The 15,319-nt window shown below is 41.5% G+C and overlaps 2 protein-coding genes across 2 annotated transcripts; one reads left to right on the plus strand and one right to left on the minus strand.

The window, feature by feature from the left end:
• Window positions 1-244: 244 nt before the first annotated feature.
• Window positions 245-10,987, minus strand: rpa2 (replication protein A2). The gene is made up of 9 exons (XM_068570776.1): window positions 10,861-10,987; window positions 10,533-10,624; window positions 10,143-10,244; window positions 9,749-9,862; window positions 2,524-2,598; window positions 2,193-2,309; window positions 1,674-1,802; window positions 938-1,032; window positions 245-729 (listed from the first exon to the last, which is right to left on the minus strand). Exons 1-9 carry the CDS (start codon window positions 10,871-10,873, stop codon window positions 642-644), a joined length of 825 nt encoding a protein of 274 aa, XP_068426877.1. The 5' UTR covers window positions 10,874-10,987; the 3' UTR covers window positions 245-641.
• Window positions 10,988-12,073: 1,086 nt separating this feature from the next.
• On the plus strand, window positions 12,074-15,185 carry smpdl3b (sphingomyelin phosphodiesterase acid like 3B). Its single transcript, XM_068570785.1, has 8 exons — window positions 12,074-12,189; window positions 12,280-12,493; window positions 12,757-12,854; window positions 12,975-13,118; window positions 13,257-13,426; window positions 13,720-13,900; window positions 14,116-14,249; window positions 14,388-15,185. Exons 1-8 carry the CDS (start codon window positions 12,129-12,131, stop codon window positions 14,748-14,750), a joined length of 1,365 nt encoding a protein of 454 aa, XP_068426886.1. The 5' UTR covers window positions 12,074-12,128; the 3' UTR covers window positions 14,751-15,185.
• The last annotated feature ends 134 nt before the right edge of the window (window positions 15,186-15,319 follow it).

The following is a 15,319-nucleotide window of genomic DNA, read 5'->3' on the forward strand; positions in this document are numbered from 1 at the left end:
GTTTGTTGTGTCGAAGTCATTTACACATGTAAATTTTATATTTCTGTATTTACATCTTAATAAATTTACACAAGTTGTTTTTCATTGGAAGTGGGGGTTGTCTCAGGTTCAGGTCAAATACAACAAAAGTTAAAAGGGTTAAATATTATCCAAGCTCACTGTACAGACATTATTATAAACTGAGAAAACTATTATTTAAAGTGTATGTTTAAATTATGACACATGATGTGGTAGACAACCCAACTGCATTTTGTATAATCTTTTAATTTTGGAAAAAGTAAAGTTGCATCGACAAAAATATATTGAGTACTGACATTCCAAATATTTAAAATTACAAAAAGCTTTACAATGGAAGTGGAAAAAACTGAACAGCATTAACTGCTATCAACGGGGTCTTTAACAGCAACACCTTTGGGACTTGCAAAAAAGCAGAAGCAACCTCAGGATGACAGGATGTGTACACAGAAACATGTCGAACCTCAACTTTTCTTCACCGAACATCAACCACGGAACCTGAACACAGGAGGATTTTCGGGATTTCCCTCAGGACAGGGAGGTTGTGATTTAGTAAATAGATTTGAGAAAGCCTATTGACTAGTATCGGATTAAACTCAAATAACTGGTGGCAAAACACTCGAAGTCTAATCATCGTTGTCTGTTGATTTGTAGTGATCTTCGTCGATGGTAGAAAAGATGTGCCCTTCGTTGCTTAGGAATTCCACTGCTTGCCTGATCAAGCACAAAAGGACATGAATAATATGTCAAAGCCCATTTTAAACAAACACAGGGCAAATCCTGAATTCAGTGTCAATGAGCTTTAGGGAGAAGTTGTTAATGTTTGCAATATAGTAACTGACTCGAGTGTACAAATTTACTAAAAGACCACAATGTAAATCTTAGGTTATGCCGTTACAATTGAAAGAGGAACTTTGCTTACTTTATGACAGCCATATTCATGCCACCTAGTCTCTGCTTCAGTTCCTGAACGCTGATGCCCTTTTGGTCTTGTGCGCCTCTTATCAAACTCAGTACCTTGTGAAATAAACAATGACATTCATAACATGCACACAGACAGCATCAAACAGCAAATACAGAGATTGAGTAAACTATTTTCATGCAACGAATTGCTATATTAAGAAGAGGAAGTATGGGACACTGAGCATTGTGCGCATGTCAAAAAAGAAAAAGACAAAAAGAAAAAAACAGGCGCTTTCGATCCAAGGACATATCATGACACCAACAAAAAAGAGATTCAACGTGTGCTTAGCTTTGTAAAACACTAAACAAAAACAAATAAAGAGGCATTGTAATTAATCATAAACTATCAAGGCACACTAAAAGGCTCTTAGAAAATGGACTCACTGCCAACATGTTTGAACTCAATCTTCTTTAAACCATGTAAAAAATAGTTTGCTGTTTTTAAATGGCCTTTTTTTGCAAATCTGTGCAACATGGTATTTTTGTATTAAGACTTATTGATCACAAAGTCCAATTAAAATTCAGAGGTGGAAATTGTATGCCATTTTTGTTTGCATTGTTAAAAAAACTTTAAAAATCTGTTAAATTTTCACTTATAAAGTGCATAAATTATCTTCAAAACAGTCCAATTCACTTATGACAATTTAAAAGTAATGTATTCTAAAATTTAACATTAATACATCATGTAGGCTCACCTGATTCTGGTTCGCACTTAACCCATTGTTGATTATGTCATTGGCACCTGCATAGCTTCCTCCAGTGCTTTCCACGGCCATTCGTGAAATAGGTGTGACGTCACTGCTTATTCCTCCTCCAGCACTCGACTAAAAGAGGAACAAAACTAAATTGGGTGAACTACTTCTCAGAAACAGCACACATGACATCCCTGAAGATAGATGGAATACAAATACTCAGAAATGTGAAATGAACAAAGTCCACTCTTGGGAAACATGCTGTTAAAAGCAAATGTACTACATAACAGACACTTTATATTCTCCTTAGGTAACATGTTCGTACTTTTCAGCTTCACATTGATGTGTGTGTTTTTACCAGCTCAGCCGTATCTCTAAAGTGATGAGATGCTCATTCTTAGTCGATTTTCTTGATACTAACTTGAACAAGGTATCATAGACTGATAGCTAATATGACTTCCTCACTTTGCATGTGAAAAAAAAAAATACAGACTGCTGATGTTTATGCTAAAGATGTTTCACCATGGTTTGAGGTTTGCTGAGCGCCAAGTGCGCTTGAACAACCTCCAGCATATGCGAGGTTATTTCATTCATGTCCTCCAGGGGCCGGACACCGAAAGCCACAACAGATCTATGGTTCTGAGAAAGACAAAGATTCACTGATTCAATCAATTAAAAAAACAGGCGAATTCAGAGAGCACCCTACTTGCTTGAAGATAGAATAATATCACAAGAATATAAGTGCTTATAAAATAAGTGTATCTACCAAATACCACATGGAGACATTGCTTCTCAAAAGATCATAAGGCTGTGGTTCCTTTTTGTTTCTGGGTAATTTAAACATGAAACTCACCTGAAAGGAGCGCAGATTGCCAGAGACTTTGACATATGTGCCTGGAGGCAGGACAGTGCTGTCCACACCAGGGTCCTAGACGTACCAAAATGACAGCGTTATAAAGAGGCTTTAATTATTTGGTTTACCAAACAAGGATATGCTTCAGTTTCTAAAACAGGAATCAGTTTTTACTGTTTACTTCTGGCAAAGTGTGTGATTATTAGTCTGGGTATTGATCTTACATTGTTAAATGTATGCTGGTATGACTGTCTCTGTCCTTGCTTAATTTATGTTTTTTAAGCATATATTATACATTTTACAAATGTGAGCTTGTGAATAGTGATGTTGGCTTGGTAACAGTATTGTATCTGTGCTGTTTTGTGTTTATTTCCTGCTAAAGCTCCTTTAGGTTAATAATAGAGTGAAACTCATTCCTGACCAGAAATGGACAGTTGTTGTTAGTGCCAATTTCCATATTATAATTTTAACAGTAATTTAGACTCAGATGTTTATACTATATTATTTAGATTCATATTATAGTGATTGCATAATTGTATTTTATTTTGCTTTTAAGTTAGAATATGTTTTATACATGCATTAATTAGAATATTCATAGATAAATTGTGACGTCTGAGCTCACGTATTGTACACTGTCGAACCTTTTTTACTTGGTGACAAGAATTCAGTAAAGAACGGAGCGAAACACTGTTTTTCTACCGTTGTTGAAATGCATACACGCGTAGACTCGTTGTTTTATCCGTCCAAGAGTGGTTAAACGAATTAATTAATTAAGAAACAGTAACTAATAGTCATCGGGTATTTTAGCCACTAAATTAAGTAGAAAAACAGTCGCCGAGAGCGAGAGAAGATCATCGTGCTGCCAACGGAAGGAAGCTAACCAACGGAAGAATTTGCTTGTGCCGGTGTGATAAGGCGAGTCGCGGACGAAGGAAGCTAACCAACTGAAGAATTTGCTTGCGCCGTTTACAACGCTGCTCAGCTGACCGGACATCCGGTTGACTTCCACGATGATGGATAAGTACACGGAACGGAACTGAATGAACAAATAAGACGTGCTACTGGACATTGGCCACACAGGACATTTGAGAAGAGTGATATTGCTAGCTTGTCATATTTGCCCAGAAGAAGCTCAAGTTTTATTCTGAAAATAAACAGTCCTGGAATCTTTTCTGGAAAGCATTCACATGTTTTGAGGTTAAAGGACTGTTGATCTGGATTTCAGAAGTTTGGGAGAGCTTGCTATAATAAGAGACTTGTCTAACAATAATAGCCTTTTGAAATGTCTGATTCAAATGAAACCAGGATGGAAGGCAATGTCGAGCTAGACATAAAAAGAAAGATCAAGTTGACCACAAAGGCCCTAGAAATGAAACTTGATGAGCAGATGAAGCTCAGGAAACGTGCTTTAGTACGCCTTGTCTCCAAAGCAGAGGAAATAGAAATTCTCATGATAAATGGCTCCAATGCACTCCAAGTGGAAAAGGATCATCTCAGTGAGTACTGCAAATTCCTGAATAAGTTTGCTGAAGTGAACGACGCAGTCAGTGAACTGTTATCTGATAATGAAAGGGAAGCTGACCAGCAGTATTGGAGTGAGCCAAATCTTATAAAGTATGAGAACTTTTTGACCAGATTGGAGCAGTGGATAATAAAGGCAAGACGACACGCTAATGTCGATAACGAACAGGCTGCTACAGAAAATATAACTCCGAAGACTGCTTTGACAACGCAGCAAGCTGAGTCTGTCGCTGAAGACGTGGATCCAGACGACAGTGCATCTGCTGTAAAAGAAAATTATAGTTCAGTCACCGCACAAAGTGCATGCAGCAGACACTCAAAGTCATCCAAAGCGTCATCTCATGCTTCATCTGTGCGTAGAAACGAGGAAGCTAACCGTGCAGCCCTACTCGCACGCGCAGCCACACTTAAGAAGAAACAGGCATTGCAGTTGGAAGAGGCTCAAATGAAAGCCAAGCAGATTCAGTTGAAGGCTCAAATGGAGGAGCTAGATGTCGAGACTGCTATCGCAGAGTCCACAGCAAGGCTAAAAGTTATGGATGAGTATGATAACATGGACAACGATGGGATGAATTCCTACCTCGTCAAGAACATGCCTACAGCAGCAACCATCGAACATCATGCTCCAGATGTCAGACCAAAGCTAACCAGCAGTCTTCGAGTTAGCCAATACAACAGTGCTTCTCACTATCCAGCTAGACACAAGTCTTATGTGCAAGTAAAAGATGAAAACAACAACACAAGTACAAATTCCAATGGAAGGCAAGTTGAACTTGGCGAAATGATATTGAATCAGAAGAACATCACAGAAATGTTAGTCACACAACAGAGACTAGCCAACTTACCTCAACGAGAAGTCCCTGTATTCAGTGGCGATCCTTTAGAGTTCCTGCCATTCCTGAAGGCCTTTGAGCACATCATCCACAGTCGTACGGACAATGATGAAGACCGCTTGTACTATTTAGAGCAATTCACCAGCCGTGAACCAAGAGAACTTGTGAGAAGTTGCCAACACATGAGCGCACAACAAGGCTACAATGAAGCAAGAAGGCTTCTGATCTATCATTATGGTAATGAGTATAAAATAGCCACAGCCTACATTGACAAGGCTCTCAAATGGCCTCAAGTCAAAGCAGAAGATGCAAAGTCACTTCACAGCTTCTCCATCTTTCTCATCGGATGTAACAATGTCATGAAGGACATGGAATACCTTGAGGAGATGAACAGCCCAAGCAACCTGCGGATTGTCCTCTCAAAGTTGCCCTTTAGACTTCGTGAAAGATGGAGAGTTATAGCTTTCGACATACAAGAAAGAGAAGGAAGAAGAGCAAAGTTCTCTGATCTCACGACGTACATCAACAGACAAGCTAGGATAGCTTCAGATCCACTGTTCGGTGACGTCAACGAGTACTCTGACGCAAAAGAAAAAGGCAAGTCAAACTTTAAATTTGCCCAAGGAGGCAGACCGAAAAGAACCACTGGCTGTGCTACAAGTGTTAAGCCAGACGAAGGGGGTGCCTCAGAACTAAGAAAGAACAAGCAGACAAGCAACGCGTTTCAAGAGCCATGCATGTACTGCAACAACAGACACACATTAAGCGTGTGTTACAAAATAAGAAATCTGCCAAACAAAGAGAGAATTGAGTTTATTAAAGGTAAAGGACTTTGTTTCGGGTGTCTGACCCAAGGGCACATGGCAAAAGACTGTAAAAAGAGAGCCAGTTGTGAAATCTGCAGCAAGAAACACCCAAGCCTGCTTCACAGCAAATGGGATGAGAGCACCGACCAGGAGAACATTAAGCCTGAGAAAGGTCAAAGCTCTACCAGCGGACACTCAGCTCCACAAGAAAATGCGTCAGCCAAGAGTGAAGTCACAGCTGTCACCGGGGCCGGAGGCAATGACTGTATCCTGTCTATCGTGCCTGTGCGCATCAAATCCAAGAGGAGCAACACGACAATAGAGACGTACGCGTTCATGGACTCAGGAAGTTCTGCTACGTTTTGCTCCGAACGGTTGATGAGACAGCTTGGCGTACAAGGCAAGAAGACTCAAGTGCTGCTCCGCACTATGGGCCAGGAGAAGCCTGTGTCCTGCTACGTGCTCTCAGATTTGGAAGTGTGCGGTCTAACAGAGAACAATTACGTAAGCCTGCCAGACGTCTACACCCACACAGACATACCTGTAACGAAGGACAATGTTCCTGCTGAAAAAGACCTGGAAAGATGGCCGTATCTGCGTAAAGAAGTACGGTTACCACAGATCGACGCAGATGTTGAGATACTGATTGGAATGAACGCTCACTCTGCGATGGAGCCGTGGAAGATAATCCACAGCCAAGAAGACGGGCCTTACGCAGTAAAGACGACTCTCGGGTGGGTCGTAAATGGCCCTCTCAAGAAACATGACGACCACCACAAATCAAGACAATTCAAGTCAAGTCACTGCAGTCTAAGGGCTTCAGTCAACAGAATCTCAGTCAGTGGCATGGACAATATGCTGTTGCAGCAATACAACCACGACTTTCCTGAGCAAGCCTGCGAAGAGAAGTCAGAAATGTCACGAGAAGATGTTCAGTTTATGAAGTCTGTGACTGAGACAATCAAGAAAGTCAATGGGCACTACAGCATTGGGATGCCTCTCAGAAACAGATATGCGGTGATGCCAAACAATAAATGTGTTGCCGAGCAACGGGCATCAAACCTGAAAAGGAAACTCGCTAAGAACTCCAGCTTCCATGATGACTACAAGACCTTCATGTCAGACCTGCTGAACAAAGGCTACGCAGTGGAAGTCCCTGAAGACGAGCGCAATCGCAACGACGGCAGAGTATGGTACGTTCCCCATCACGGCGTGACCCATCCACAAAAGGGAAAGCTGCGGGTTGTTTTTGATTGTGCCGCTTCGTTTCGGGGGAAGTCACTGAACGAAGAACTATTACAGGGTCCAGACCTCACTAATGGTCTGGTTGGAGTCTTGACACGGTTTCGACAAGAACACATCGCATTCATCTCCGACATTGAAGCGATGTATCATCAAGTAAGAGTTCGTGATGAGGACTCTGATCTTCTACGATTCCTCTGGTGGCCACAGGGGGATCTGAAACAGCCTCTGCGTGAGTACAAGATGGTGGTCCACTTGTTCGGAGCCAAGTCGAGCCCAAGCTGCGCTAACTATGCCTTAAGACGGACTGCAGAGGATGGAAAAGACAGGTCATCGCCTGAAGCGATAACTACAATCCTAGAGCACTTCTACGTCGATGACTGCCTGGTCTCAACTTCCAATGAGAAGAAGGCCACTGCCTTAACCAAAGACCTCATTGCACTGTGTGAAAGTGGAGGATTCCGCCTGACTAAGTGGTCAAGCAACAGCCGCGAAGTGTTGTCATCACTTCCGGAACAAGAAAGAGCCAAGGAGTTGCTTCAAAGTCTGTGCGAAACAAGGAAGAAGTTAGAGTCGCAAGCCCAATCTTCAGAAAGTCATGACGCAAAACCCAAGACAGTTGAATACCACATGCAGAAATGGAAATCTACCCTGAAAGGAACTCAATTGACTGTCAAGGACATCAGAAGAGCAGAAACTGCGATCATTCAGTTTGACCAAAGTCAAACCTTCCATGAGGAGCTTCGCGCTCTGCAGAAAGGTGAAAAGATCAGGAGAAGCAGTTCCATCGTGAGGCTGGATCCCTTCCTTCAAGATGGGGTTCTCCGGGTTGGTGGAAGATTGCACCAGGCAGCCTTGCCAGAACACACAAAGCATCCAACTATCCTGGCCAAGGATCACCACATCACGACCCTGATCATCAGGAATGCTCATGAGGAAATTGGACATGGAGGGAGAAACCATACCCTTGCTCAGCTGAGACAAAGGGTCTGGATATGCAAAGGAAACGCAGCGGTGAGAAGTGTGCTTTCAAAGTGTGTGAAATGCCGAAAGAGTCAAGCTGCCGTGAGTGAACAGAAGATGGCGAATCTACCGCCTGATCGTCTACTGCCTGACCATCCACCATTCACTAACGTCGGTGTAGACTATTTCGGCCCCTTTGAAGCAAAGCGTGGACGCGCACAAGTAAAGCGTTATGGAGTCCTGTTTACTTGTCTTACAGTCAGAGCAGTCCACATAGAAATCGCACACTCTCTCGACACCGACTCATGTATCAACGCAGTAAGACGTTTCATAGCCAGAAGAGGACAAGTCGAGATTATGAGATCTGATAACGGAACGAACCTGGTAGCTACAGAACACGAGATCCGCAGGGCAATGAAAGAATGGAACCAGTCCCAGATCTCTGAAGCTCTACTGCAAAAAGGAGTCACTTGGATCTTCAACCCGCCTGCTGGGTCGCACCACGGTGGTGTCTGGGAGCGACAGATAAGAACAGTCAGGAAGATACTTACCAACCTTCTGAAGCTTCAGTCACTCAACGACGAATGTCTGCAAACTGTAATGTGTGAAGTTGAAGCAGTGATCAACAGCAGACCACTAACCAAGTCATCTGATGATGTGAACGACCTTGAGCCACTGACGCCAAATCATCTTCTCCTGCTTAAAGGAAAACCAGCACTCCCTCCAGGCGTGTTTAAAAAGGAGGATTTATATACCAGACGACGATGGAGGCAAGTGCAGTACATCTCCGACATCTTCTGGAAGCGCTGGTCTAAAGAATACTTGCCCCTCCTACAAGAAAGGCAGAAGTGGCTGGACAAGAAGAGGAACGTAAAAGAGGGAGACATCGTACTCATCGTGGATGAGAGAGCTCCAAGAGGGTCCTGGTTGATGGGAAGAGTGGAGAAGACAATTCCCGACGCCAAAGGTTTCGTCCGTCGGGCCCTTGTCAAAACGAAGACCAACACCTTAGAGAGACCCATAACTAAGTTGTGTCTCCTGCTCGAGATGGAAGGATCTCATGGACAATAAAAGACATTGTTATTTAGGATTTAGTATTTCTACAATTGTTTATCTTGTAGGCCTCATCTGGACTAGTTTAAGGTGTTTATGTTAGTTTAGGCCTTAGTGAAAGAGAGAAATGTTTAGAATATAGAAATTGATTTTAGTTTAGTTAGGTAATTGTCATCCCCTTGATGAGCAATTAGGGGCCGGAATGTTAGTGCCAATTTCCATATTATAATTTTAACAGTAATTTAGACTCAGATGTTTATACTATATTATTTAGATTCATATTATAGTGATTGCATAATTGTATTTTATTTTGCTTTTAAGTTAGAATATGTTTTATACATGCATTAATTAGAATATTCATAGATAAATTGTGACGTCTGAGCTCACGTATTGTACACTGTCGAACCTTTTTTACTTGGTGACAAGAATTCAGTAAAGAACGGAGCGAAACACTGTTTTTCTACCGTTGTTGAAATGCATACACGCGTAGACTCGTTGTTTTATCCGTCCAAGAGTGGTTAAACGAATTAATTAATTAAGAAACAGTAACTAATAGTCATCGGGTATTTTAGCCACTAAAGTTGTGATCCCTATTATTAACTACCGCTCATGCAAATGATCGAACATCCAAAAATAAACCATTTCCCTTGAAGTGTGCCAAGAACCTCAGTCAAACAAGAAACCATCAATATTGTGTCATTGTGTTTATATTTTACAGACAAATGGTTCAGTCATTGGCTTGAGATTGAATACAACAGCAGCAGCATTGCCTAAATGGTTTGTGTAAGGACAAAAGCCGTCACTGACCTCTGTGTCTACCCACTGCTTCACATCCATCGGAGCGCCGGTCATGTCATCGACCTTGTACTGGATGTTAGTCATAGATTTGTCTATGCTCCTGATGATGCCCACAATGGTAACCTAAAACACAGAACATGAACCGTTATCCAACAGTGAGATCAAAAATTGTTAGCAATTGACGTGTCAAAAGCTCAATTTAATTTAAATGTATTGTAAATTAAGTATGGATCATTCAGCATACCATTTTAATTATGACATTTTAGCATTTCATGCCAACCATTAGAAGCCAAAGAGTGGAATAACAGATAAGAAAGAATTTCAACACAAATGCAATTGACCCACGAGGCACCTGTTGTCCCAACATTCGTTATCATGTTCTGCCACTATGCGGTCATCATACCTGGGCTACTTCCACATCTCCTACTCTGAAGGCCTCATCAGCCTGGGAGGCAGACATCAGCTGAGACACTGTGCATGGGATTATTTGTGACGCACGGGTTCTCTGCAAAACAAACAAACACACACACACACACACACACACACACACACACACACACACACACACACACACACACAGAGCCAGTCTTTCCATCAGTACACAAAAATATGCAGGTGTTTAATAGGCTGATCATCCAAACTAATCTATTCGAAATATGAACGTGTAATTTATGCGATGATGTTGTTTTGAGGAATGCTCAGAACAATTGTGTTTCTCTCTCGCCGTTTTATGATTTCAGCGGATTATAAAGAAATAGTGCTGTAACGTTTAGACTTAAGTGACTTTACGAACCGCTTTCTTCTCCCCTCCCTGGGATAGGGCAGGAGATGCAAAGCCCCCTGGAGACTGAGTGTAGCCTCCGACCGTACTGGACTCATATCCTCCTGAAAAAGAGAAGAAAACGTCAGACATCTGAGATAAATGGCCGCCTAATCTTCCAAATTAAAACAGACGTTTTCACCAAGTGGCATCACCTTCAAGACACAACAACAACAACAAAGAAGCAAGTTAGCTAAGTTAGCGGTAAGTAACTATTCGTCAACCTAACGTTATCCTTAACCAACGTCAACAAACCGACCTGACCACTTTGTGAACACACTAGTGTGGTCATTAAACTCACCCTGGTTCCACATGCTGGTTCCTTGTAATGTCAGATGTGAACGTTATTGACAGTGTGGAGCAGTTTCAACAGACACACGCTGTTCTGTCGACTTCCTTGTCGTTAGTCCCGCGCGCCAAACTCAATATACAGCGCATGCGCGTAGCAAAAGTCCCGCGAACTCACTGTTGAGTGTTTTATTACCCCTAAATTTGACTGGTCAGACAGTTGTCTTTTCATTTGAGGGCGCGCGTGTGTGTGTGTGTTTGTACAAATACTGTCTTAGTGGCTTCTCCAACCCTCAACAATGGCCGTAAGCTTGTTTGAGTGGTAAATAGACCCCAAGAAAGGAGTGCCTGAAAGACAATACTCGGGGCAAAATAGTAAGTATTCAATGCTTGGCCAAGGCTTTGCTGCCTTCGTTGTCTGTCGGACATATTGATTTTTACTAAGGTTACTTTACTACGGGTATGGCTGCAACCGTGACCACTTGATAATATACATTTCTCAGTTTGGAATTGTTGGCGTCCATATGTATAAAAATAGGCATTATTTCATCAAGCTTTTTAACAAGTCCAAAAATGTTAATGTTCATATTCTAAATGTTCTTCTGCTGGAGTAACATTAACACACGGATTAAAGAAAAAAAAAAATGCACAATTGGCGCTGTGAACCCATACAAATACTGTACTACTCATACATGCCAAAGATGCCAACTCTTAAAATATGCCTACTAATTGCATCTTCAGCCCACATAAAAATAGTTTGCACGGAGCATGGATAGAATGGAAAAGGTTAACGAGAACGGTCTTAGTCTAGGTAGGTAGGTAGGTAGGTAACGTATAAATATATTGTCTTAAGACTTCATAACACTGTTCAATCACCTAATTGTTTGAGTGGGCTATAATACATTACAACTAATTACTAATTTACCACTGGTTTATAGCTTAGGCAACAGTTGATGGGCCTGTTGACCAAGATTTGTTTACGTGCAGGTGCCGCTATCCACCTTTATATCTTAATTCAGAAATAAGTGCACCTGCGTTTAAACTTCTAGGCTGACAGGTGTAGCCTTGGGCAGTTAGGGATAAGTTTATAATCTTAGCTTTAAATATTACATTGAAACAATAGATTGGTTAATAAAAAGTGTATCTTTTGCAGATAGCTCACTAATGGACATCCGCATGACGCGTCATGCTGTATCTTATCTCGCTTTGCCCTTTATAGACTTACCTCTCCGACGCCGAGTTGGCTTTTGTTTGGTTTCTGATTTCTTCGACGAAGTTACCATGTCCACTCTAAAGCTACTCCTATCTTGTCTGATTTTTAAAGAGGTTGTTGCACTGCCAGGTAAGTTATATTGTTGTGTGTCAAAATGTTTCTTGAAAAAACCCACAACACACAACTTCATGTGCGCAATTACGCATCGTTTTTATCCAGGAAACTTCTGGCACATCACGGATCAGCATTGGGACCCAACATACAAACTGACCGATAATCCTACACGTGTGTGCGCATCAAGTGGCAAACGACCCGCGGCCAATGCGGGGAAGTTCGGAGACTATGCTTGTGATTCACCGTGGCTCCTTATAAACTCCTCTGTGTATGCCATGAAGGATATTCTACCTGACCCGGACTTCATCGTATGGACAGGGTATGTCTCAACATTAGGTGGATATGTAAAAATGTTCACGAATCATGCTAGTTTGTTAAGTCCCAAGTCTATCTTCAGAGAGAAATGCTTGTGCAGCTCATAAATATTTTTAACGAGATATCCACTCAAATAATGTTGTCATGTCTCCATTGCAAATGTTATTCCCACTCTTTGGTTCACCCTCTCTGTGGGGGCTCAAAAAAAAGAATAATTTTCCCCACTCAGCATTTAAACTATCCACTGTATCTTGTTTTGCTGCTCAGAGATGACACACCACATGTACCCAACGAGGATCTGGGAGAAGAAGCAGTGCTCCACATTATCAGCAACCTTACCCACATTTTAAAGCAGGTGTTTCCAAGTAAGTGTCAAGAGACATTGTGTGTAGCCTATTTAAGTGAGAAAATATTGTGAATCAACATTTACAGTGACATTGTGGGATGGATGAACTCATATTCATTTACATTACTGCCTTCCTTAGACACTAAAGTGTACCCTGCCCTTGGCAACCATGACTACCACCCCAAGAGCCAGCTTCCTGCAGACCCTAACTACATCTATAATCAAACAGCTGAAATGTGGCAGGACTGGTTGGAGCCAGAGTCCAGAGAAACATTTAAAAAAGGTTGTGATACTTCAAGATGAATCCTTTTGATATTCATACAGTTATTTCTCTAAGAATCAGTAAATTAACTTTTGGCACATACATAAGGCACACACCCAATTGTGTCATTCATTTTCCCCAATATTTTTCTTCACATAGGTGGATATTACACAGAAAAGCTGCTGAATCGAACAGGTTTCAGGGTGCTGGCCCTTAACACTAATCTCTACTATGACCAGAACAAGCTGACCCAGGACATGGACGACCCAGCGAGACAGTTTAGCTGGGCGGACCAGGTTCTTACAGAGGCCGCCATCAACAAAGAAAAGGCAAATCATGAATTTAATTGTAAAGTTATTTCTTAATCTCTGTAGAATACAGGGCAATAAAACACTCAATGAGTAATGAATAACTCCTTCATCTTTTAATGCTGGTTACCACACCCTGTTTAAACAACCCTCTCATAAAAAAGAGGTCAACTTTCAAAAGGAGATGGTTCCTGAATCTGAGGAGGGACCAGCCCAATTTACCTAAAAAATATCAGCATTGAAATAGCAGATCTCTGTCTTCCTTGAATAAAAAAAGCTAACTCTACACTGGTTTCTCTTGGCCAATGATGTAGGTGTACATCATTGGCCACGTTCCCCCAGGTTTTTTTGAGAAGAAGAGAAGTAAGCCTTGGTTCACGCCTAAATTCAACAAGCTATACTTGGACTTAATTCAGAAGCATCATTTAGTGATACTTGGACAGTTCTTTGGCCATCATCATACCGATAGCTTCCGTATGTTTTACAACTCGGAGGGTAAGTTCTCACTTTTGAAACACCATTGCTACTACTAATTATTTCTACTGTTCTACATGTGCATTTGCAAGTGGTGATTGGTTGGTATTTAAATTATTTAGTTGTTTTCTTTCTTTCTTGTTATGCAAAATGACTCTCACCCAGTGTCCAGATGTTACTTTTGACATATAGGCCCACAATACTGTGTTAATCAGAAGTGATAACGGTTTGAACAGGCTCTCCTATCAGTACGATGTTCCTCAGCCCGGGCGTCACGCCGTGGAAAACCACACTTCCTGGAGTGGAGGATGGAGCAAACAACCCTGGGATTCGTGTTTTTGAATATGACACCCAAACACTCCTGGTCAAAGTAAGTCAATTCCAGTCAATGTAATTTACCTCCATGTAATGTATGTCTTACTTAACTGCAATACGTAGCCTCAACAAAAAAACCAAAAAAAACCTAACACTTCTATGGTTTCGTTTCTGCTTCTTAAACCACACTCAGGATGTGGTGACTTATTATCTGAACCTGACACATGCTAACGCAGCCCGCGGACGCTGGGAGAAGGAGTACCGCCTCACAGAGAGTTTCAGACTCCCAGACGCCTCCACAGCCTCCATGCATCAGGCTCTATCGCGCATAGCTAATGACCACTGCTACCTGCAAAAGTACTACGAGTTCAACTCAGTCAGCTATGACCTGACAGACTGTAACCGAGACTGCCGTGTTGACCACGTGTGTGCAGCCAGAGAGGTAGACTTTGACAAGTATGAACACTGTTTGGAAAAAGAAGCGGCGGCTGCCGTTTACGGTGGGTTGCTGACAGTCCTCTCTGTGGCTGTAAGTCTGGTGATGGCCAATCGGTAATGGTGATCAGTCTATCAAAGATGATTTTTCAAATTATATTTATTATTTACGCTGGGAGTCACTGGATTGGAAAACGATCCAATGTCCAAAAATGGAAACTTACGATAAAGATTATGGCTGCATGTAAATATTTAACATCATACGATGACGTTTTTAAATCATATGACATCTATAATTTGAGTCATGCACGAGAACTTGAGCAGAGTAAAAAACAACCTTTGGCTTCATTAATCTCTGGTGTGGCTTCTTGAGCTTGGTTTATTGGTGCTGGTTGAATACTACATTTCCAGTCAATATAAAAACACTATGTGGTGTTCAAGTAGCTCAAGTAGATAATAATTCAAGTGTGATGTTCTGGATCAAATCCAGACTTGTCAAATGTTTCTTTGCCACCAACATTTCCTGTCTACTGCTTCTATTTAATAAACCCAGAAATGGCTCAAACAGTTGTTTACTGGTTGAATGTTTTCTTAGCAGCCGAATCACTGCACCAGTGTATATTATATATTGACCATTTCAGTATTATCGCAACAGTAAATCTCTTGATTAGTATTAATTGCACCTACTCA

The sequence above is a fragment of the Clinocottus analis genome, unplaced genomic scaffold (genome assembly GCF_023055335.1).
Source record: "Clinocottus analis isolate CAN_PGR_092001 unplaced genomic scaffold, fCliAna1.0.p SCAF_9, whole genome shotgun sequence".
Lineage (NCBI taxonomy): Eukaryota > Metazoa > Chordata > Actinopteri > Perciformes > Cottidae > Clinocottus > Clinocottus analis.

Bases quoted from the DNA above. Each gene is read 5' to 3' on its own strand.
- rpa2 (XM_068570776.1), bottom strand. The intron at 1,803-2,192 runs GTGAAACATCTT...TTCCTCTTTTAG, and splicing joins TCAGCAAACCTCAAACCATG to TCGAGTGCTGGAGGAGGAAT. The intron at 1,033-1,673 runs GTGAGCCTACAT...TTATTTCACAAG, and splicing joins TAAGTGCGAACCAGAATCAG to GTACTGAGTTTGATAAGAGG.
- smpdl3b (XM_068570785.1), top strand. From the start codon at position 12,129: ATGTCCACTCTAAAGCTACTCCTATCTTGTCTGATTTTTAAAGAGGTT. The intron at 13,427-13,719 runs GCAAATCATGAA...CCAATGATGTAG, and splicing joins CCGCCATCAACAAAGAAAAG to GTGTACATCATTGGCCACGT. The intron at 13,901-14,115 runs GTAAGTTCTCAC...CGGTTTGAACAG, and splicing joins TATGTTTTACAACTCGGAGG to GCTCTCCTATCAGTACGATG.